General features: G+C 41.9%; 1 protein-coding gene across 3 annotated transcripts in view; it reads left to right on the top strand.

Annotated features, from left to right (window-relative positions):
* The window catches only part of ADGRA1 (adhesion G protein-coupled receptor A1), a 453,444-nt gene that overhangs the window by 169,823 nt on the left and 258,856 nt on the right, over positions 1–24,765 (top strand). For 2 of the 3 annotated variants that reach the window (XM_072131164.1, XM_072131165.1), the window contains one exon: positions 919–1,134. In XM_072131164.1, the coding sequence (XP_071987265.1) occupies positions 919–1,134 (216 nt within the window). Of the gene's footprint in view, positions 1–918; positions 1,135–24,765 lie in introns of those variants that run through there. The other variant, XM_072131167.1, reaches the window with a different exon arrangement.

Here is a 24,765-nt window from a genome sequence, read left to right as displayed (position 1 = left end):
CGAGTCTAGTGGTATTCCTGTCTGTTTTCCTGTTTCTTGTGACTGATTTCTGACTCTGTGCACCCCTAGCCTGAGCCAAAACCCTGTATAGCTCCACCCTTAGCCAGAACACTGCATATCTCCAGCATGAGCCAGAAACCTTTGTGATCCAGCCTTATCTTGTACCCTGAATCTGTACCTGACCCTATATCCTGTCTGTGCTCCTGCCTCTTTCTGTAACCCTGTGCCCTCTCTGTACATCTCGAACCTGTGTCCACAAAATCAGAGTAGCTGTTGTCAACCATAAATCCCTAACCAATAGGTTTGCAAGGCTTCTTATGTAGGCCACAGGGGTGGTGGATTAGTATAGGCTCACATCCAGATATACAAATATATGGAATCCTAATATGAATGCTGAACAAGAAGTCTGATCAACATTTTGGATTGGGCTGGAGGTTTTTCCAAGTAGAGAAGATTCAGTCTTCATATCCAATTAGTTGTATGTAGAAAGAACATAGGTCCTAAAGCTACTGCTGTAAACAACCAACTGACAGCACTTTGCATCCCCGGTTGAAGTGGGAAGGACAAATTTACACCCCTTCCCTTTCCACCATGCATCTAATTTTCTGTAATTGATGGACTTGAATGACAAAACATCACAAAACAGCAGAGAGCAGCCTAATATGCATTGGACATCTGGGAGATCTGGCAATGTACAGGTTACTAGGTACAGATTTCTCTTTTGGAATGATACTGGAGAATATTGGGTGCTTTATTAATTTGAAGCGAAGGTAATTAGTCAGGTAAAGAATTTGTTTGGCCACCATGAAACAAGTTGTGCCGGACCAGATGTCCTTGTTGCTTCCCTAAATAAGGTAATTTTTGTGTGTTGATTTCTTAAATACTTTGGCAATTGACCAGCTCGATGTGTTTTGACAGGTTTCCCTGAATATTGCACTGGAGGCCATCCTAATCAAACCAGCCAGCTTTATTGGCATGACTTGCATCGCCTACCAGAGAACATCTGCACATTCGGAGAGATCATTGATCCATGGTAATGAGGACGTAGATTCAGAGAATATTCAGAACCACAATTTAATTTTAAAATGTACTTCTGGCAGTCTGAAAGGCTCGCTGGTAAATTTCTCAGCAAAAGTAAGTGTGCATTAAATGTAGATTATATTAAATCATGTTGATGTATAACCTGTAATAGTGATGAGAATGGCATCGTGTCACTGAACTTTAAATTGCAATTCGTATGAGATGAAATATCAATAACATGGAGGGAAAATCTTGTTTTAACAAGGTACTTGTACACCCCAGGGCCACTGAGTAGTAATCTTTTCTCTACAACTTTTCATCATCCAATGTCTTATCCCCAAATTTGATTTTACTCTATGATTCTTGTTAGTCCCTTTGATACGGAGACCAGTGTTTGAAATTGTAAGATTATGGATGGCGGTCTACCGTACTCTACTGTCAAATTAGATCTCCTACAGAACAATTTCCTTATCTTTTAGGTTCAAACTGGATAATTACCCAGCATAAAGTATTCAAACACTTCATTCTCAAACTTATTTGACACTTGATAGTCAATCAGACTAGACTATCACACCACCTCATGTCATAAATAGAAAGACCATGCAGATACAAAAGTATGTTGGCGCTTACAAGTTCTTAGAATCTCCAAGCATTGGGTAGTACTACATTGATAACTTTCATCGACCTTGGGTTCTGTAAAATAATACTATCCTACATAATGGCAGAAGGGTAGAAACAAAAGAAAATGTTCTTGCTACTAAACTTAAAGGGGTTATGCCACGAAACTATTTACTACAAAAAGCTGTCAAAGAGGTTAAAATATTTCAAAAATCTATTTGTAATGGTTACCTGGAAGTAAAAATACCTTTCTATTTGGTATTATGATGCTTGTTCAGCCTCTATTCTGCTCCACACAGAAGCAGATGTGGGAGGGGCCTAGGGATCAGCCTTCAGAGTCTCCTTCCACCTGCTGTGCTCAAATAGTCCCTGCATTTACTGATCCCCAGGACAGCAGGAATCTGCTATTGGTGCTGTGTGTCACCTACCAAAGCCCTGACACTGGTTCCTCTCCTTTTAATCATTGTCAATATATACTTGAATAAGAAAATACATGACAAATTAGGAGGCATTCCGCTGCTCAGTCTGACCGTGCCCCAGATTTAACCCCTTATCACCGACACTAGTTTTCAGCTCAATGACCAGACTCGATTTTTCAAATCTGACAAGTCTCACGATAATTGGTTATAACTTTGGAACGCTTTAACATATCCCGGTGATTTTGAGAATGTTTTCTCGTGACACATTGTACTTCATGTTAGTTATAAAATTTAAGTGATAAGTTTTGCATTTCGTTCTGAAAAAAAGTGAAAATTTGGCAAAAGTTTGTAAAAATTCTTCATTTTCCAAGTTTGAAATGTTCTGGTTTCCAGACAAGATGTAAAACTACCCAAAAAGTTTGATAATTAACATTTACAGAATATCTGCTTTATGTTGGGATGATATTTTATGCATCCTCTCACTTTTCTAGGATGTTATGAGGTGCAGAACTTTAGGTGCGATTTTTCTTATTTTCATGAAAATTGCCAAAACTCACATTTTGAGGGACAGCTCAGCTTTCAAGTGACTTTGAGAGGCCTAAATAATAGTAAAACCCCATAAATTACCCCACTATAGAAACTTCACCCCTCAACGTATGTAAAACAACTTCTATTAAGTCCATTAACCCTTTAAGTGTTTCACATGGGTTAAAAAATATGGACCTGCGATTTAGAAACTATTGAATTTTTTTGGAAAATACATTCATTTAGGCCAAAACTGACATTTTCAGAATAAATTAAATGATGAAACGCACTGCAACGCTTGATGCCCAATTCCTCCCGAGTGTACTGATACCCCATATGTGGTGGTAAACTGCTGTATGGGCGCACGGCCGAGCATAGAATGAATGGAGGCGCCATTCACTGCAGATTTGTATTGTCACATTGTACGACCTATAAATTATTATTTTTTTTGGTAATACAAACATATGAGGGCTTATTTTTTATGGGATGAGATACAATGTATAGATAATTTATTTTGGGAGTCTAAAGCTTATTCTTGAGATTTTATTAACTATTTCAAGGGGGACACAAACAAAATCATCAATTTTTATTTTGGATTGTTAGCATTTTTTTCCCCCCCGCTCACCGTAATGTAAAAATAATATTTTATCTTTATTCTCTGGTTCACTACGATTACGGTGATACCTCATTTATATAGTTTTTCTTATTTTTGCTTAATTTTCCTGAGCAAAACCAATATTGGAGAAAATCGCATTGTTTTTACTATTGACAACTTTTCAGGGCCATAACTTCTGTATTTTTCTGTTGTCAGATCTGGTTGAGGGCTTATTTTTTGCGAAAACAGTTGTTCTTTTCAGTCGTATCATATTAGGGAATGTAACTTTTTTGATCACTTTTTAGAACATTTTTTGTGATGGTGTTTGATGAAAAATTGTATATTATGGGAAGTTTTCCGAGTTTTTTTTTTACGTAGTTCACCGAGCGGGTTCAATATTGATTTAGATTTATTGTACAGATTAATACGGACGCAGTGATACCAAATATGTATGTTTTTGTGTTTTATTTACTGTATATGCATTTTATGTGTCACTGGGGAGATTATGGGACTTTTATTTTATTTATTTATTTAATTATATTATAAAAAGTTTTAATTTTTTTTTTTTTAACTTTTTTACATTTTCCACATTTTGGCTTGAATAAGCGATCATCCGATCACTTATTCAAGCCTCTACACTGCAATACACTTGTATTGCAGTGTAAAGTGTAAGTAACTGAGCATGCCGGCGAGAAGAGGAGCCGACAGCCTCGGGTCACTCGTCGGGACCCGGGGCAGCAGCAGGAGGGATCGGATCCCCCGGTAAGCACACCGGGGGGGTCCGATCCACGGGGGACACACTTGCACGCCGCGGTCATGCTTGACCGCGGCGTGTAAGGGGTTAAACACCCGGGATCGGAGTTTTTCCGATCCCGGGTGTTAGTGCCGGGTCTGGGCTGTGATATCACAGCCCGACACCGGCACTAAACTGACCCGATGTCCCGAAATCTTCTTCTGACGCGGCGCCGTAGAAAGGCGTCGCGTCAGAAGAAGTACCCTTAATGACCGCCGTAGAATCCCGATAGGGCGGTCATTAAGGGGTTAAAGGACACCTGTCATCAGGTCTGTGTCACTAGTCCTGTCACCACTCCCCGTTGGAGCAGCTCACAAGGATCCCATCCCAGGCTTTATCTAGTTATTTCATACATTAATCATTGTAAAATCATCTATTCTTTATCATATAAATGAGGCTGGTCACATGGTCAGAGGCAGTGATGTCACCCCTTTTCCCCCTCCCCTCTCCTCCCCCTGCTCATGTCTGTGTGTGATGTATAGTAAAGTATTGCTAGTGTGTGCTGCATCTGCTGACATGCTGCATCCTCCTAATATACAGATGAGAGACACAGACATCAGCTACACATGAATCTGACATGTTCTGCTGTAACATGGCTGCCTGGAGCTGCTGTATCTCTCCTATATACACACACAGGCTGCAGGGGGCGTGGCCACCAGCACCAGGAAGCACATCATTATACAGCCTCACATCATTATACAGGCTGTCAGTCATGCACTGGGGGTGTGGCTGTGCCTCCCACTCATGAATTGAGTGGACAGCTTGAATATGCTAATGCTTCATTGAAAATTTCACAGGTCATTTGCATACAGCTTTAGGACCTCATTGCTTAGGTTTACAGGCATGTAGAGGGACAATGAAGGGATAGAGACAATGCTCTCTAATGGCAGTTTATGAAAATATATTTAGTTTAGGGGGGTTATTTTGCATGACGGGTTCTCTTTAACATGCAAAGTCCAATAGAAATGTGTCACACGCCCCATGTTAAAAGTGCAAAAAAAGTTGGTGCACCAAATTCATGAAGAACGTGCGCCAAGAATCCTGAATCTAGCACCCAGCACACTACACAGGTCCCTGCACATAGTACACACTACACTGTTTTTAGTAAATGTGCATCTATGTATTCTCACAGCATCATGGTCGGTCAGGGTGACATGCATGGCGGAAGTCTAGGTGGTTGCAGGGGAGGCAAACCCCACGTGTATCATCACTCCAAAGTGACACTTACCCCTGAGGAAGTCACGTAGAAGTGAGGATACGCATGGAGTTTGCCGTCCCTGCATTTTTCTAGACCTCCGACATATTTACACTTTACTGTCCGCCTGACCAACCATGATGCTGTGACAATACATTGTTTTGCTCTACTAGTATGCATTGATTGTACAAAATTAGGTGCAATAACATGGACCTTTTCAGTTGTTTTTATGACTTTTACTAATAAACTTTTGTATTTTTTGGGGCCGTTAATTGCATCTCTTTCTGTGTATTTTGTAAGGAATTGCAACTAATTCACTAGATAGATAGATATAGATAGATATAGATAGATAAATAGATAGATATGAGATAGATAGATAGATATGAGATAGATAGATATGAGATAGATAGATATGAGATAGATAGATATGAGATAGATAGATGACAGGTGATGGATAGATAGAAGATATATATGAGATAGATAGATAGATGACAGGTGATAGATAATAGGACTTGGATAGATAAATAGGTGACGGCTTCTCACATGTTGCTGATCTTTAGCTACTTCCCTGCTAGTCAGGCACAGGGGCCCCTTTGCAGGAGAGCAGGGTAGCATGGAGGACTCTGAATGGAGGAGAGTACAGGAGGAGAGGTCAGAGCTCAGCCTGTTACCTGTGTTATCTCTGCAGCCTCCTGTGTGACCTGACTAATGGTGGAGGGAGGAGAGAGCTCCTACATTGTTATGATCCATGTTAGGGGAGGACTCCTCTGTGCAGCAGATAGTCATGGCTGTCTGGCTGCAGTTACCTTGTATCTGCTGCTGTAGGCTCCTGTGTGACCTGACTAATGGTGGAGGGAGGAGAGGGCTCCTACATTGTTATGATCCATGTTAGGGGAGGACTCCTCTGTGCAGCAGATAGTCATGTCTGTCTGCAGTTACCTTGTATCTGCTGCTGTAGGCTCCTGTGTGACCTGACTAATGGTGGAGGGAGGAGAGAGCTCCTACATTGTTATGATGCATGTTGGGGGAGGACTCCTCTGTGCAGCAGATTGCCATGTCTGGCTGCAGTTACCTTGTATCTGCTGCTGGAAGCACCTGTGGAGCGGGTAAGCAGTGGACATCACAGCACAATCTCTGCTCCTCCTCCTCTCTCACTTCCTATTGGCTGCAGTGTGTCAGGTGATCTCTCAGTGTGGAGAGGAGCTGTGTGGAGTGATCTGTAGTGCAGAGCAGCTGCTGACTCCCTGTGCACAGACTCAGCCAGATCAGCTGTAGCTCAGGACAGGACACAGCTACCACTAGAGGGCGCTAGCAACCAGAACAAAAGGAGTTATCTCAGTAAGGCTGCAGATTTTGTAATAAGTGTAAATGGGGAAAGTACTTGTCACAATGCATTGGACCCAATTACAGCCATGTGCTATGATGACACAACCCCTTTAAGGTTGCTAATTGGTCAAACTAGCAAATTTCAGGAGTATTGACCATCCAGTTCACGTGTGTTGGATTTTCAGTTGATGGATGTTTTCCTATGTCGTTTATTCTCCAGAGCTCCAGATGGAAGCTTGGGATTGTTCCCCATTTAGAACACATGTATCCTCTTCTTAAACAAGAATGTATGTGCATGAGGTCAGGAGGAAAGAAGTTTACCATTGGCTGTATGATATGTAGCGTCACCCTAAGTTTCCATGAAAGGTTATTGGAATCATGGAAATGCCTTTTGTATAGGTTATAATAAAATAAGAAGCATGGTCAGTTTTACTCTACAATCTATTTCGTAGCTACACCCACATTGGAGCAAAACTTCAACCTCTTTTTTTGTATATAGATGTATAACTGTCCAATGCAAATGTTATTTATTTATATCCAAGATTGGACCCTGATGCCTGAAGACATGAAGTTTTTTAAAATCTTCCTCTGAAAATTGTTCTCTATTAGGATATTAAGTCCTCTTTTGGGCCTATAGTGCCTTTATTGAGCCCTTATACTACAATAGGTTTTGTACTATTGATTCAGATGCCAACATGGGTTGTTAAAGTTTAGAAATAACTTACAAGCCTGAAGGTTAAGTGTTGACGTTATGGTTAAAATAGAATTTTTTTAGATTTCTGTTTCCTTATTCCCTTGTTGCTTCTAAGCTGATTCTAAGTGAATCTTTTGTTTCTGTGTTTCTCTCTTGCAAACAATAGACCCAGGGTAGAAATCCATTCAGACCATGTACAGTTCAGTGCCTGCAGCTTGTGACTTAATCTAAAGCACAGCTCGACTAGCGATGGACACGGCACTGCCATTTTTACTATTCTGCTTGTCTCTGGATAGTTCTAGTAAATTGAAGCTGTGCTATGTCATGATGAGTTATAGGAAACTTCTATATTGAGATTCATAGCCGTGATGAATTCTCTCTCTATACAACCTGCTTCTTCTCTGGTTGTATACAGTAGCTGTACATCTCTCTGCAGGTTTCTACTTGTTCAGCATCTGTACACAGTATATAATATTTGCAAAAATTTCTAAAAAAATACCCTGGGACACCTTTGTTATGAAGTGAAATACAGAAACCCAAAAAAATGACATGTTCTGCTCCCACCTCAACCAAGGCAGCTAAATAATGCAATATATCATATACTGTATTTTCTGTTTTATTCCATCTTGTAATAATAACCCTATGTGAACTGCCCAGATTAAGACTTCCATTTATTAACAAGAGCATAACCTGGACTTTTATCTATCCTTCTCTTGTTGGAGTACTTCTATAATAAAAAGAAGTGACCAAAATTGGAGTCAACTATAAAATATAGGAAAAGTGAACTAAAAGCGGACCTTTCACCCCCTCGCCCACGTGGTGCTGAATCCTTCTGTACAGTCTGCTACACAGATTCAGGGGCACTTTGAATTTTCTTTCTAGCCCCCACAGTTACTGAGATATCAGTCCCAGTATCTGACCATTATAATCCCCTCCACTGTCAGAGAGGAGGTGCAGGAGCAGAGTGGGTTTTGTTTTATAATAATTTTCTTGAAAATGTAGAAAAGACCAGCGCTTCAGGAAACACGTATGCATGTTTGCAAGATACTTTGTATCGGCTACAGTCAGTAGCCATAAGGCTCCAGCCATAAGGTTCCATGATGCATTGTTTTGATTAAACAGGAATTGATACTATGGATAACGTACATTCCCTTTGTAATCTACCTAGGTTTAAATAGAAGTCTGTATGAATAATACACTTACATGTACACAGATAGTTGTCCTCCTCGACCAGTCTAAACCCTTTCAGGTTGTTTTTACCGATGTGATGACGTTTTTAATTACAAGCCTATTGCGTCATTGTTGGGAGGTGTGACCGTCCCGATCATGTGACTTTGTCACGTGCTCGTGACGTCACACGCCCCAATAGGGCGCACTATTTAAATAGAGCTGGAAACTCCTTGTGAATGTATCCATGACTAAGCTCACCTGAGCGAAACGCGTTGGATTTACCCCGTGTATCCTATTGTTGTGCATTGTCTGCCTTGATTCAAGCTTTTAAAGAGGAATGAATAAAGAATATCAGCAATTTTTATACCATACGTGTTTCCTGGTCTTTTCTACATTTTCGTTGCCGCCCTGAGTCTATGGGGGATTCTGTGTCCGTGCGCTGGGAAGATCTCGTCTGAGTGGTGAGCTGGACTTTGCTTATTTTCATAATAATTTTCTCTTACACTGAGACACTGAGAACATCATAATACACGTCCCCTCGTCTGCTCCAGCACCTCCTCTCTAACAGTGGAGAGGATTATTATGGTCATATACTGGGACCGATATCTCAGTAGCCATGGGGGGCTAGAAAAAAATTCAAATACCCCCAAATCTAAGTAGTAGCACCTACAGAAGTATATGCTAATCCCCACATGTGGGAGGTAGTGCTAGGTCCTTTTTAAATCCTCCCTTGATGAATCTCTGATATCTTGGACATCTATGGATACAGAACTATTGGGGACTAGATAGGGGACAACAAGAACTATTCTATGTAATGTATTGAGCTCACATAATTTAGGTTACATGCTGGCTCAGGAGTTTGCAGTATTTGGGATCAGGGTTCAAATTCATTTGTAGACAACATTTGCAAGGAGTTTTTTCCCATTTCTGTGGTGTTCACATTTCAAACACCTTTCAAAAATTATTTTGAAATTTACTCCAGTGTAATACGTGTGTCTGCAATGAGAGATTCTGGGTGTGTGGAGTTTTCCAGACATTATTCCATTACTTTTCCGCTTTTCTGCCAAAACCTGGAGTTTGAGTGCGTAAGCGCGTGGAGTTTTGTGAGGGCTTTTGCGGTGGAATTGCTGCTCCCCCGATAAGTATTCCATATACTAGTATTCTATATTGTACGGCCAATCAAATGATGAAAAAACAATAGGATTTAAAATAAGCAAGAAAAAAAAATTAAAACACCTCATTAAAAATACAAAAGTATGATCATTTACAGAAAAAAACTGAAATAAAAAAAATCACAATGTTCAAATCTGTTGTTTTTGGAATAAAAGGTCATCCAAAAGTCATATAGGTCAATAAACATCCCACTAAAGTAATAGTTATAGGTTATAGCATTTTTTTTAAACAAGACAATACATTTGTTATGACTGTAAAAGTACTGACCTTCAGATTAAATTGTCATTTACACCACAAGGTGAAGGCTGTATAAAAGAAAATAAAAAAACTTTTCTTTACTGTTTTGGAAATGAGTATAGTCATTAATAAATGGCAATGGTCCAGCAAAAAAATGTGCTGAAAAACATCCCCTCGGCTTATACACGAGTCAATACTTGTAAAAAATAATTAAAAATGGACTTAAAAAAAAAATAAACTTATATACTCACCCTCCGGTGGCCCCGATGCTGCTTCCCCGATGTCATTGCGGCTCCTCTTCTGGCTTCCCGGCTCCTCTTCTTGCTTCCGCGCCGTCCCCTGTCTTCTTTAACATCGTGCTGGGCGCCGCCATTGTTCTCTCCCGTGCGGCGCCTAGTATGACGTCAGCAGTGGCGCGTCATACTAGGCGCCGCACAGGAGAGAACAATGGCGGCGCCCAGCACAATGTTAAAGAAGACAGAAGACGGCGCGGAAGCAAGAAGAGGAGCCGGGAAGCCAGAAGAGGAGCCGCAATGACATCGGGGGAGCAGCGCTGCGCATCCGGGCCACCGGAGGGTGAGTAAATAAGTTTTTTTTTTAAATTCTGGGCTGACTGTATACTACTGGGGGCACGCTGTATACTACTGGGGGCACGCTGTATACTACTAGGAGCATGCTGTTTACTACTGGGGGCAGGCTGGGGGCACGCTGTATACTACTGGGGGCAGGCTGGGGTGGCTGTATACTACTGGGGGCAGGCTGGGGTGGCTGTATACTACTGGGGGCAGGCTGGGTTGGCTGTATACTACTGGGGTAGGCTGGGGTGGCTGTATACTACTGGGGGCAGGCTGGGGTGGCTGTATATTACTGGGGGCAGGCTGGGGTGGCTGTATACTACTGGGGACAGGCTGGGTTGGCTGTATACTACTGGGGGCAGGCTGTATACTACTGGGGGCAGGCTGTATACTACTGGGGGGCAGGCTGGGGTGGCTGTATACTACTGGGGGCAGGCTGGGGTGGCTGTATACTACTGGGGGCAGGCTGGGGTGGCTGTATACTACTGGGGGCAGGCTGGGGTGGCTGTATACTACTGGGGGCAGGCTGGGGTGGCTGTATACTACTGGGGGCAGGCTGGGGTGGCTGTATACTACTGGGAGCAGGCTGGGGTGGCTGTATACTACTGGGGGAAGGCTGTATACTACTGGGGGCAGGCTGTATACTACTGGGGGGCAAGCTGTATATTATAGGGGGCTGGCTGGCTATATACTTGGCTGGTTCTGTGACCAATGCATTTCCCACCCTCGGCTTGGTGGTAAAATTAGGGGTCTCGGCTTATACTCGGGTCGGCTTATTCTCGAGTATATACGGTATGTTGGGCAGACCGTGGTCAAAAGATGATATTTAACTTCCTTCACCAACTCCAAATCTTTTATTCTTTAAAAAGGTCTCTATTCACCGATACCAGTGCTGTTTGGCACCCAGTTTGCTTATTTGGCTCTCTATGGTCAGACAGTTCTTCACCATCGACCTCACGGTATAAGAAGTTCACATACATTGAGATGAGAAAAAATGTACAAAAAACTACAGTGATCGGTATCAAGTGGGAGGAGAGCCGTGCCCATGAGGGTGCACAATCTATATGGGAGGGAAGATGGAGACATGAGATGAGGGAGCAGAGAAGTGCAGGTATTCTGTGTTGTAGGTGATACTCAACAGATGAGATTTAAGGTTACGCTTGCAGGTTTGGAAAGTGGGGGACAGTCTGACTTGTTTTGGTAGAGAGTTCCAGAGTATGAAGGATGCACAGGAGAAGTCCTGGATGCGGTTGTGAGAAGTAACAGAGTGAAGCTGAAGGTCTTGTGTGGAATAGAGATTACGTGTCGAATGGTATTGGCTGAAAAGGTCAGAGATATATGGAGGAGTAGGTTGTTGTTGGCTATGTAAGTCATGGTTAGTATTATAAAATAAATATGCAGTGCAATGTGTAACCAGGGAAGAGATTAGGCAGGCAGCGGAGTTATGGATGGATTGGAAAGATGTTAGATAGCTGAGAAGAACATTGCATTATTCCAAGTGAGGACGCAGACTAGCAATTTTGTAGGCTCTGGTTTGAGGAAAGGACAGATGCAAGAGATTGAGGTTTGCTGGTTGAAGTAAAGGTCTGTATGTGAGACTTAAAGGAAATCAAACAGTCAGAACAAGTAAAAAATAAAACACCTACTCTTCTCTTCATCTTGATCCTGGTGGTGATCTTCGCTAAGGTTGACACGCCGGGATCGCTTGAAAAAGAGACTTATAAAAAGCAGCCTGAAGCCGGGGACGAGATGTCTGGCGTCTTGGGCTGCTAATTATTCAGGACTCCTGCGTGATGCCACTTCCCTCACCAACATGGGAGAGCGAAGCTTCTATCATAAAGGAGGCATGAACTCACACCTCTCATGTGATGTCACTGCCCTCTCCAGCACCTCCCTCACCAACATGGGAGAGGGAAGCGTCTATCATAAAGGAGGCATGAACTCACCTCTCATGTGATGTCACTGCCCTCTCCTAGCTGCTTTATATAAGTTTTTTTAGGGGATGCTGGTGTGTCAAGATGAGTGAAGACCACCGCCGGGATCAAGATGAAGAGGAAACTGACTTTTACTGACTGGTTGATTTCCTTTATCTCCTTACTGACATGTGACGCAATAGTACGTCACATGCGGGGTCCCGGTGCATGGAGAGGGCTCGCAGGCCGAACCCTCTCCATAGTCGGTAAGTCTTTGCTGCATATTGCAGCAAAGGCTTACCGGTAACACCTGCGATCGGTGCCGGCACCAATCGCAGGTGTTTTCTTGCTGACCGCCACCGGCAAAGCTGCCGGCGGCTTCAAAAAGATGGCGCCACTTAGGATTGTCGCTCCCGTGACGGGGTGCAGCGATCCATCGCCATGGTAGCCTCGGGTCAGCACATTGTAATGTATGAGTAGTATGGCAGTATATGATAGGAATGTACAGACACCCTAGGGTTAAAGTACCCTAGGGAGTCTGAAAAATAGTAAAAATAAAAAAAAAGTTTAAAAAAAAAATTATAATAAAAAAACCTAAAAATTCAAATCACCCCCCTTTCCCTAGAACTGATATAAATATAAATAAACAGTAAAAATCATAAACACATTAGGTATCGCCGCGTCCGAAAATGCCCGATCTATCAAAATATGATAACGGTTTTTCACTGCGTTTAACCCCGTAACAGAAAATTAAAAATTCTATAAAAAGTGATCAAAAGGTCGTACAGTCATAAAAATTAGAACATTGTAAATATCATCATAATCCGCAAAAAACGGCACCACCCACAGCTCCATATACCAAAGTATGAAAAAGTTATTAGCACCAGAAGATGGCAAAATCCCCCCCAAAATTTTGTACAGGAGGTTTTAATTTTTTGAAATTTATGAAAACATTATAAAATCTTAATAAATTTGTTATCCCCGTAATCGTACCGACCCAAGGAATAAAGTAGACATGTCATTTGGGGCACACAGTGAAATCCGTAAAAAATCCAAGTCCACAAGAAAACGGCACAAATGCTTTTTTTTTTACCAATTTCACTGCATTTGGAATTTTTTTCCCGCTTCCCAGTACACGGCATGGAATATTAAATACCACCATTTTGAAGTTTAATTTACTATGCATAAAATAAGCCATCACACAGCTCTGTACATGAAAAAATAAAAAAGTTACAGATTTTTGAATGTGGAGAGTGAAAAATGAAAACGCAAAAATGAAAAAGGGCTGCGGTGGGATAATAGTCAAAGATTGTTTAATGGCTCTAGCAAAGTTGCCAGTGGCATCTAATGGCTAGGGGTTTAATGGCTAGTGGCCATTTGGGAAACGGTTGTCATCCTGAGGTCCTGCCATTCAGAGGTCCTACCATCCATAGGTCCTGCCTTCCCTTGGTCCTGCCTTCCCGTGGTCCTGCCTTCCCGTGGTCCTGCCTACCCTGTGTCTCTATGTTGGCTGCCACCGCAGGCGTAGTTGCACCCGTGGAGCGACCTGGTGGCTCACCGCCGCAGCAAGACCATCCTGTTTTGTGGTGGGCTCTGGCGAAGACCAGGGGTCCACTGAGACTCGGCTCCCGGGTTGCTGTCATCGGGGAAAAGCTATCCTCCCTTAAATGTTGGCGCCTGCAGTTTATTGCCCGTGCGTGGCCCCAGCCACTTAAATGTCTCTGGTGGCTTGCCAGTTGAATTTAAATAGTTAACCTCTACGATCGGTGCCAGGAGGGCGGTTGAGCAGAACTTTGCAGATCGGGTTTGATCAATACTAGAGATGATGTCTGGATCAGAGATAAAAATCTTGGTGTCATCAGCATAAGAGGGGTATTGAAAACTTTGGGACCTAATGCACTTTCCTGGACCAGAGGTGTAGAGGAGTAGGGAACAGATCCTTCTGGGACGCCAACAGAGAGGGAGTAGGAAGTCTTTTTAGCATATTAGGCGTACACCACAGTGGAATCAGTGAAGCGGCACCTATTAAAGGATGCAAGGAGTTGGAGTTGGTGAAGGTGGTGAAAGGTCCTGTATTCTGTATAGAATTTCAGATCTTGACTACAATAAATTAGTCTTAGGGATTTCTCCTCCTGACACGGAGTCCTGTTAATTTCTAGCTCCAGCCCTGACCCTAATGACTCCATTATTTTTATGCCATATTAGATATTTGAACTGCCGTGTGAAGCAAAACTTTTTTCATTTTCCATCCCTGACTTTCCGTGTTTTAACATGCACAGGCTATAATTAGGATGAGTCAGGAGCTAATGAAGTCTAGCATCATTTCTGACGAGCTTGACAAATGTTCCACTCCACTTACACAAGTGCCAAAACCAGACAGCTTGATCCACATTGTGCGCTACCTGTGCCAGTGGAAATGCACAAATTAACAAATGTATAGAAGTAAAAACAAACAAATCGCCAAGGGGCACGAGGTCCCTCAGTGCTCTGCAAATTTATGTAAAAATGATAATTAACAGAGATGAAGCAGAGCCGAGATGTCATTCATTCAAGTTACTGCATCTAACCAGCGTCTCATCTCCTCCCCATACTTAAAAATTGATGCAACAGATAACATGTGTAACATTGCATTAAATTGACGCCATAAAATAAAGTAAAAAATTACCCATGCATAGCCAATGTAAGGAGACCATATCTGAGGTCCTCTTATATAAAGCTACTTCTTCTATTTAATTATTATGGAGCCTAATTTGCAGGTTACAAAATGATTTCCTCAATGTTAGGATATATACAGTGTGAAAAGACATTCCCCCTAAGTATGGACTATATTTTTGATTGTGAAAACACTTTTTTGATGTTATTGACCATTTGATTAGCCTCCTCCAACATGAGATTATTCATATGATCAAGAAATCATCAATACAATTGTGGAAACACAATCATCTCAGCTCCTCCTGCTCTATAACATGCTGCCTGCAAATAGGACACTACATACAATCTGCTCAGCCCCTCCTGCTCTATAACATGCTGCCTGCAGATAGGACACTATGTACAATCTGCTCAGCTCCTCCTGCTCTATAACATGCTGCCTGCAGATAGGACACTATGTACAATCTGCTCAGCCCCTCCTGCTCTATAACATGCTGCCTGCATATAGGACACTATGTACAATCTGCTCAGCTCCTCCTGCTCTATAACATGCTGCCTGCAGATAGGACACTATGTACAATCTGCTCAGCTCCTCCTGCTCTATAACATGCTGCCTGCAGATAGGACACTATGTACAATCTGCTCAGCCCCTCCTGCTCTATAACATGCTGCCTGCATATAGGACACTATGTACAATCTGCTCAGCCCCTCCTGCTCTATAACATGCTGCCTGCAGATAGGACTCTATGTACAATCTGCTCAGCTCATCCTGCTCTATAACATGCTGCCTGCAGATAGGACACTGTACAATCTGCTCGGCTCCTCCTGCTCTATAACATGCTGCCTGCAGATAGGACACTATGTACAATCTGCTCAGCTCATCCTACTCTATAACATGCTGCCTGCAGATAGGACACTATGTACAATCTGCTCAGCTCCTCCTGCTCTATAACATGCTGCCTGCAGATAGGACACTATGTACAATCTGCTCAGCCCCTCCTGCTCTATAACATGCTGCATGCAGATAGGACTCTATGTACAATCTGCTCAGCTAATCCTGCTCTATAACATGCTGCCTGCAGATAGGACACTATGTACAATCTGCTCGGCTCCTCCTGCTCCATAACATGCTGCCTGCAGATAGGACACTATGTACAATCTGCTCAGCTCATCCTACTCTATAACATGCTGCCTGCAGATAGGACACTATGTACAATCATCTCAGCTCTCCCTGCTCTATAACATGCTGCCTGCTCATATTAAAAGTAGAAAAGAATGATTGCGCTGTTTTTTCACATATGTAGATTACTAAGAACAACAGTATTTTGTAGTATTTATATCTATAGAATAAGTACACTGTGCCATGCTCGTAGGATAAGGAATAGGAGTAGAAATACAGGCAGTCCCTGACTTACAGATGGCCCCTAGTTACAGAGGGACCTCTCTGTCCACTGTGACCTGTGGGCAAGCTCTCTGGATGCTGGTAATTTACTGAAATTGAATCCAAGGCTCAAATGATCAACTGTAAAGTGTCTGCAGTGAAGCTTTATTGTTAATCCTTATTCCCATGACAGCACCATTTTTTTAAATTTAATTGACACATTTGCAACATCCCCCACCGGGCCTAGCCTTTTCTTGGTGGCCTGGAGGCAGCCTGGGCCCAGAATACGAGAGTGGCTGGCGGATGCGGCCTAGGGCAAGCTGGTGCTTGGTATGGGGACCGGAGGGCTGTCCTACAGCCTGGCAGGTCTCCAGCTGGTGGTGTGTGCAAGAAATATGGAGGGAGAGGCTGAGTGTCTGTAGGATGAATCGCTGGGTGATGGATGAGAAGCCTGTGGTGGTATCAGCCATATCCAGGGATCAGATGGGGGCAAATCAACTCATGGTTCTTTATTTAACATCAGGCAATGGCCAAAATGATTACAGCTGATTCGTATACTGGAAGAGTCATGGAGAGCTGGTCCACAGGAAGGTTACATAAAGCCTGGTAGTAGCTTCAGGCTGGGCTGGTACAGGTGGAACTGAGTCTGGGTGGTGAAGCTCAGTTCTGGGCTTAAGTCTCCAGACTTGCCCTAGGTGCTAGGCAGTAGGCCTGAGGCACTTGAAGTTCCTGGGATTAGTATAGTGGCTGTGGCAGACAGACCTTGAGGTCTGGTTCTGTCTGCAGACTCTTATGCTCTGAATAGAGAGCTAGGACAGACCAAGAAAAAACATATGCTTCTGCCCTGCAGGGGTTTATATACTTCTTGGTCAGGTGGTAGCACACCTCCTACCAGCTTCCAGCTTCTGTTACAGGAACGTCATTGGACAATCACATATCACAATGTTAACTTTTGCCTTACCAGGCAGTAGCTACTTCCTAGGAGGTTCATGATTTCCCCTAACAGTTCCTGACCTGGAGAGGGCGCTATTCTCAACTACCAGCCTACCTATGCATTGGCTTGGGTGTTGCACAAGGACAAAAAAAACCTTGTCTGGTCTGGAGTTATACTTACTACATATACAATAAAAGAAAGTAGTCCATGACACAGGTGCTCTTTACCTTGTTGTAAGATGCAACAACTAAATGTACCAGTACAGACAAATTCAACTGAACGTCTGATAAAAGAAAACATAATGCTATAAATAAATTAATATAACAAAACTCAATGTCATTAGTCACAAAATGATTTGATCTTATGATTCACAACATTTTATGGCCTCTCTAAAGTAGGTGGAGTTATCTCCAAAATGTCAGCCACTGATAACTACAAGTCCCTTGATCCTTTAGTACTCAGTAACTCCTCCTCCCTCTTATGCTCTGCTCCCAGTGATGATGTAACAAACTGTCCTGCTCTGTTACCATAGTAATGATGTGTGTAACTGCCATCACCTCACTGAGATGAGGTCTCACCACAACACCGGCCATACAGGATGCACTGCAACCAACCGACTACAGCCAAACATAGTGATGATCACATGACCTGCCCAGGCAGGTGTAGGACATGTGATGTGGACTTGTGACCAGCGCCCATCTTCTGTCCTGTGTCTGCTCCACGCAGAGGAAATCAACGGACTGATTAAAGGGCCAGTAGCATTTTAATTCTTCATTACAGTGTATGACCACAACATTTTCTGCTAAGGGGAGCAACATTTTAAATAACAACTAATTACATATTAGATTATATTTTAAGGAACCATTTGTATATGAATTATACTGATTCCTGGAATACCCCTTTAAGAATAAATCTAAATAACCCATCTTCTATGTAACCCGGGGACTGTTCAGTGCTATGCTCGTAGTACTGTACAGTGCCCATATAAGATAGAGCTGAAAACTTTTTCTCCTTAGTATCTTTACAGAGGGCAGTAACAAATTAGGCCATAGGTCTCCAAGGAACTTGGGCCCCGGCTGCCTCCCAGACTACTTACAGTATGATCTACTACAGAAGAAACCAGATTGTAGATCATTGCCTCTTTCTGATGATTTTTAAAACCAAAGTTTGCTTCACCGAGCTGTCAATATCAAACCTCCGAGGGACCTCCACATCTGACCCATCCCTTCACCGCTGCTCTATAAATGTAAACGAAATATATCATTGAAATCTAGTATGATAAACCAGGGACATTACTCATAGATCCAGGCACCGTGACTGTGGGAATCTTCTTATATTTGCTATCCATGGCCTCCTTCCTGCTAAAATAAATGAAGAAGCACTCTGGGAGGAGTTACTAGAGCCCGTCAATGCTGCAGCTTCACAGACTGTTATACTGTGCAGGAGTAGGGGGAAGCAAGGTAGTGTAATAGCCTGTGAAGCCAGTCACGGTGTCTGGATCTATGAGTAATGTCCCTGGTTTATCATGATGCATTTTGATGGTAGATTTATTTTAAGAATATGACCTAAGGAACAATCAGACTGTTTTTTTATGACCATGAAATCTACATAACATCACCTGCCTCGAAAGGGAAATAGTGGAACATCTTAAAACTATAATTTCCTTATTCCTGCTTAAGACTGTAGGGTATAAGCTTTATCATACTTTGTACTGCTGTTTATTTGAATACCTATCAGCCGGGACGGACTGTGGTTTCTATGAGAAGCCATCGGAATTCACTTCTCCTGACAGGTCTTAAGAAAACACCTTCTAAAGTTTCGCATGCAGGGAACCGGAGGAGGTCTATACAGTCCTACATATTTGCTGAATTTGGAGAACAGTAGTGACTGTGAGCCAGAGTCCATGGTGTGCCCCTGCATATGGTTGATGTTAGCACATTCCCAAGTTTGTCATCTGGTTTTATTCATCGTGATATCACGATTTATCAAATATTCGCTTTTCTATAGGACTATAGGGATACTGGTTGAGCGGTGTGCTTGAGAAACCCTACAATGAAAGAGTCTGCTCTCCTAGATCTGTATATATTTTCACAATTTACCACAAAAAATAGTGATAACATATTCATTGAATAGAGCCTTAATATTAGATTGTTTAAGGTCCAAAACCTGCCTGTTCTCAGCAGCTGATAAATAGAGAATGAAACGGCTCCATTCTCTGTGTAGTAGTCAGCCCGGGTCATGCCTCCTGTTCAGAATCATACCGTTGAAGGATGAAATATAGTGCATACTTTATCTTTTGTCGTATGTACGGTCCGGCTGCATAGCTTCCTAAGGAGAGGGGGTGGAGTGAGTGCTGACTCCACCTCTCCAGCCAAACGGTCCAGGTCCTGGCCCAGGCGTAGCACACAGTCATGTGCATGAAGCCTAACATTGATGACCTACACTCATCAATATTCTTAGCATGGAGATAAATAACAAATAAATACAGTTAACTTACAAATATTTAGATCTGGTTGCATATTTCAATGCAAATTTGCGGCCAATTTTCAAGTACAAGGTGGTGCAGATTCCTTTATGGATTTTATGAATCTTATTTTTCCGTCCAATCCTGTAAACTGCCGCTCTCAGTTGTATGTTGAAAATAACAGAATTTACAGTACATCTACATCATAACTGAAAAGTTGAATAACAAAAAGTTGCATCAAACCTTGGCCCTTATCTAAAGGTAGATGCATATGGTGGATCAGGTAGCTGAAATATCATCAGTATGGGGGGCAGAACTGCAGGAAGATGGTCTGACCACTACATGTGTGGACCTAATTTCTATTTCCAATTATCCCCTGGCGCCAATCCAATCACATTCACTAGTGTCTGAATCTCTGAAACAGTTCCAGGCACATGGACGTCTGAATGCAATGCAGCCTCCGTAAGGATTAATTCAAGACCTTACCCCAAGAGCATCTAAGATAATCCTCCACCTACAGTGCGGATACAGGCACCAACTATACAAAACTTTCGTGGGGCGTGGTCTCACTTTTATATTTTCTCTGCTTGAATGAAAAGACTCAAGACCTCAAGGAGGTCGGTCAGGGCTTCCACTATCTCCTGAACTCAAGACGTTGGCACTCAGAATCTTCAGGAAATTTAATGTATATACAGAAAAAAATGGGCTCAGAGGGGGTCTATGGTAACAACCCAAGGAGGCAAAGATTGTGTCCAAATAGCGATTTATTAATAAAATCAAATAAGATCAATACATAAGATCAATAAAATGCTATAAATATACATATATAATAGTAAATAAAAGTCCTATTAAAGCGTTTCGGGTTCCAAAAACCCTTTCTCAAAATCAGGACAAGAAAGATCTTTTTTCTTCAGGAAATTTGGCTTCCTGCAGAATTTCAATTTTCTTGGAATTCAGATCTAATTAGATTTCATCCAATTCAATTCACTCATCCCTAATCATAGTATCAACGTATATACTGTCCATCAAATCCAACCTCTAAATGCTGATCTAAAGGAAGGCAGAAAAACCCAATTGAAAGCCAATAGGTCCATGGCAAGGGAAAATGCCTTACAAACAGAAAAAATACAAGTCAGAATAATTCAGAATAAATCAACATCAAACTAACAAAATGTAACATTATAAAAGTGGAGCTCAACGTCCTCAACTTGTAACCATCACAAAATGTTTTGTTCCCATCTGTGGAAGTGATGGATGTTGAGCCCTAACCGATTTCAATATCTAATTCTATTTGAATTCCATTGGAATTCTAAAATCCTAAATTAAATTCTTCTATATTGAAATATTGTTAACAACTTATCATTATTATTATTATTATTAAATGCTTAAGTATCATAAAATAATACCAAATGTTATTTTAATAATCTTTACTTATTGATAGTCAATGGGACATATTGTAGATTTCAGGAATGATGATCAGTATACTAGCAACGTCTTGCCTAGTGGAGCCTGTCCCAGCTTACCAGCCCTCCTACCATATAATTGTCCACATTTACTAAGCCGAGCAAGCAACATTTTTGTGCCTCTGCCATACGCATCACAAGCACCACGCGGGCAAAGCCGCTCGCAAATCCCAGTAATTCCAGGGGATAAAAGGTTTAGAGTTAAGCAAACATCAATGATTGCCTTGTGGTCAGTTATACGGTATAGAAAGAATCCGACTCAAACTGCGCGTTAAACCAATGTATTAAGATGTCGGCACTTTCTAGTGAGTGTGACTACATTCAATTTTTCGGGGATTTTTCTGTTTATTTAAAATTTTGGGATTGACAACTTATAGAGATGAAGCCATGGCCTGCGCCTATGACTTATCTCATGCCTACATGTGCTGAACTTGGCTTTGTGGACCAATAGGCCGTGTAGACGGGGGCCTCATGTCCTCGCTTCTCTTTGATCTCTAATCCTCAGTGTAAATACCTGCTCAAGGTGCCACATATTGTCACTGTAAAGTAAATTAACATATTAAAGTATCATTTCTACGTCTTGCTGCCCTCCTGATGCTTTGCAGATACATTTATATTGATAGGTTTTATTAAGGGACTGATTTTTTACACATTATACAAGATCCAATTACCAAAAAGAGGGGGTACAGTAATATAAAAATAATCTCCATCCAAAATCCGCTTTATACAAGATGCATCTGCATGTGATGGGCAGCTTACCATAACAACGTGATTTCTCCATATTTTACTTCAAGATGTATATCTGATAATGGGGCTCATCTACTAAGGGTCGCGCTACGCTTTTTGTCGGACTGTGCACGATTTGGGGGATTACACAGCTTGGACAGGTATTTAACAAGTGTCTGCGCTGGGATTGTGTTGCACGCAATCGTTTTTTCCTGCAGCTGCGCTAACTTCCATGCGACACAAGTTGGGGGGGGAGCGTGCCGATCCAACTGATTCGGATTGAGCTCGGGATTTAAATTTCAAATTGTGTTGGAAGAAAATGCACTTTCATGCACCACTTAAAAGATGGGGAACTCTGTTGGACCTAAGCGGGGAAGCAACACATGCACAATATCGGGCGCACAATCTTAGTAAATCGTGCCAGAGTGCATTATCGTCGGACAATAAACTTTTGGTGAACTCCAGCAGACAGGTAAGCGAATGTGCCCCAATATGTTTAGTTGTGTTGTAAATTCCTGTCCGTCAATGGTTTTGGAATCATCTTCCACTGCTGGAATGAGCCTATATCTTTTTAGACTTTTCCTCACCCGTGTAGCACTCTTGGCTTCATTGGTCATAGGCACTCTCGTTTTTGCTATATCAGCCATCTCTTCTGCTTATAGGATCCCCAATACTGTATTGAATGTTAGAATATTGAATGTAGATCAATGGTTCCTCTTCCCGAGACAGGGCCATGGGACATCTGGTCCCAGACTGCAGCCAAAGAGCTTCAATTTAAAGAGCTGCTATACTTACCCCTGTCTTCTTCTCCCTGCGGCTCCATCTTCTTCTCTCCTGCCTGCATGCATACACAATGACACAGAAGGGTCGTGGTCACGTGACGTTTTAGCGTGTGGTCGTGAACAGGAAAGAAGAAGTTGGGGCCATAACTAGAAGAAGACAGGGGTAAGTATAGAGTGAAGTTATATCAATATCAAGAAAGCGGAGCAGAACTTTTAATAGATGTATATTGGTAAATTACCTGATATTCTGCCCCCCAAACTTACACACACATTACAAAAACATGAGGCAAAGTGGCCAACCCCTTTAAGTAAAATATTAAGCTAAAGATTTTTACACAGATAATCCCTAGTGCATCATGAATATAGAAAACGTACCACGTTATAACGGTGCTTATTATGGACTCGCTTCTGTCTTTCGGTAACTTTGAGTATATTCTAGTTTGCGATGCTCCGGTTGACCTTATCAAATACTTAGATTGTAATTACTGCCTTGGAGAGGGAAAATATTTCTTTTCTCATCACAGAAATGATATTGAATGCATTAAGCAATTAAATGTTTCCGCCTCGTCCTCGCGATCGCAGATGTGCGCCAATTTTCACAGTAGGTGTAAATCAAAATAAAGGAGATTTGTAGCCCTGGAGAAATTGAGTCTGTTTTCTAATAGATCACAACCAGTTACAGCTGATGATTCCCCCACCCAGAAAATTTGTAGCAATGCTATGGTAAAGGCACAAGCTCAGCTGGATCACAGGCGCCAGCGTAAGATGCAGCTCCACCCCTCGTGATGTATATGTCGGCCGTGCTGGCTGCTGGACAAAACTACACCAGGTCCGACCTGGCATAGTTTTGCGTAAAAAACTGCAAACATGGTGTCAATGTTTCCACAATAATCACAATTTCTTGCAGTTTGCAAGAAATTGCTATTCTATTGGTGCTATTACACCAGAAAAACGGTGCAGAAGCACTGATAAATCTCCCCCATGATGCTTAGAGAACATGGACCCAGCCTGTACTGGATTATAATGTAGGCAGTTTGGACAGTAGCCACGGCCACCCTATCCACCCGCTAATTTTTTTTTACAATGAGACGGACCTTCACCCATAAATACTTAATTAAGCCATTTCAGGACCTTTGAAGGTCCTCCAAAGGTCCTGAAAATGAAGATTCAAAGCAGACATAAGGGATAGAATCCTCCATTCCCCAGGAAGCTGATTCTAGTACCATATGTAGGAAGTGATTCCTGACTTGTAGGGGCCATAATATTCATACAGCCCAGGACCCATTGAAGTCTTAATCGGCCCCTGGACCCAACATGCCAAACCCTATTGATTTCTATTTTAAAATATATGCAATGCTGAATTAAGCCTTTTGGAAGTAGTGTACAATTTATTTGACACACTGAATCCAAAGAGTGTATAATTATCAGAATTTGGGATTATTTCAGGAGAAAGGGCAATACTTGCTTTATGATTTCAAAGGTCAAAGGATTTTTTAATTATGTAGATATATGAGAGATGTGATTTTTAAAGTATGCACAAAGACAGTTATTAGATAAAAACATGAGAGATAAATAGACATAGAAAGGTCTATAAAGGTCTATAAATATCCACAAGATAGATAAATCTATAAATAGAAGATATAGTAAATAAAAATAGATTACATAAATACACTGTACACAATATAGAGAAATAATAAAATAGAATATTCAGGCAGTTCCCTGGTTACTTACAAGAAGGTTCTATAGGTTTGTTGTTAAAGGAAATCTATCATTTGTTTCCATGCTTTGCAAACCAAACATACCTTGAGAATGCTGTAGCTACACTGATGCAGAAACATATCTTGTTTAATCCCTGAACCAAGTGGTTTTGCTTAAAAGGCTATTATAAAATTCAGGACCTTGGGTAAGCTGGGTGCAGGCTGGCGGCTGTACATAAACACAACACACAGGACTTATCAACCTGAGCTGGATGAATCATACACAGCAGCTGGGGGATGGTGCAGCATTTGATTACTTCTGCCTGTCAAGGACAACACAGTGATGACATATTCTTGGCTTATGCTTGGCAGGACGAGGCTGGAGCAGAGCATAATTAGGGTAAGAAGAGAAGCGC

The sequence above is a fragment of the Engystomops pustulosus genome, chromosome 11 (assembly GCF_040894005.1).
Source record: "Engystomops pustulosus chromosome 11, aEngPut4.maternal, whole genome shotgun sequence".
NCBI classification, from domain to species: Eukaryota; Metazoa; Chordata; class Amphibia; order Anura; family Leptodactylidae; genus Engystomops; species Engystomops pustulosus.
Note: the sequence above shows the minus strand (reverse complement) of the source record. Positions and strands in the feature narration are given on the sequence as shown.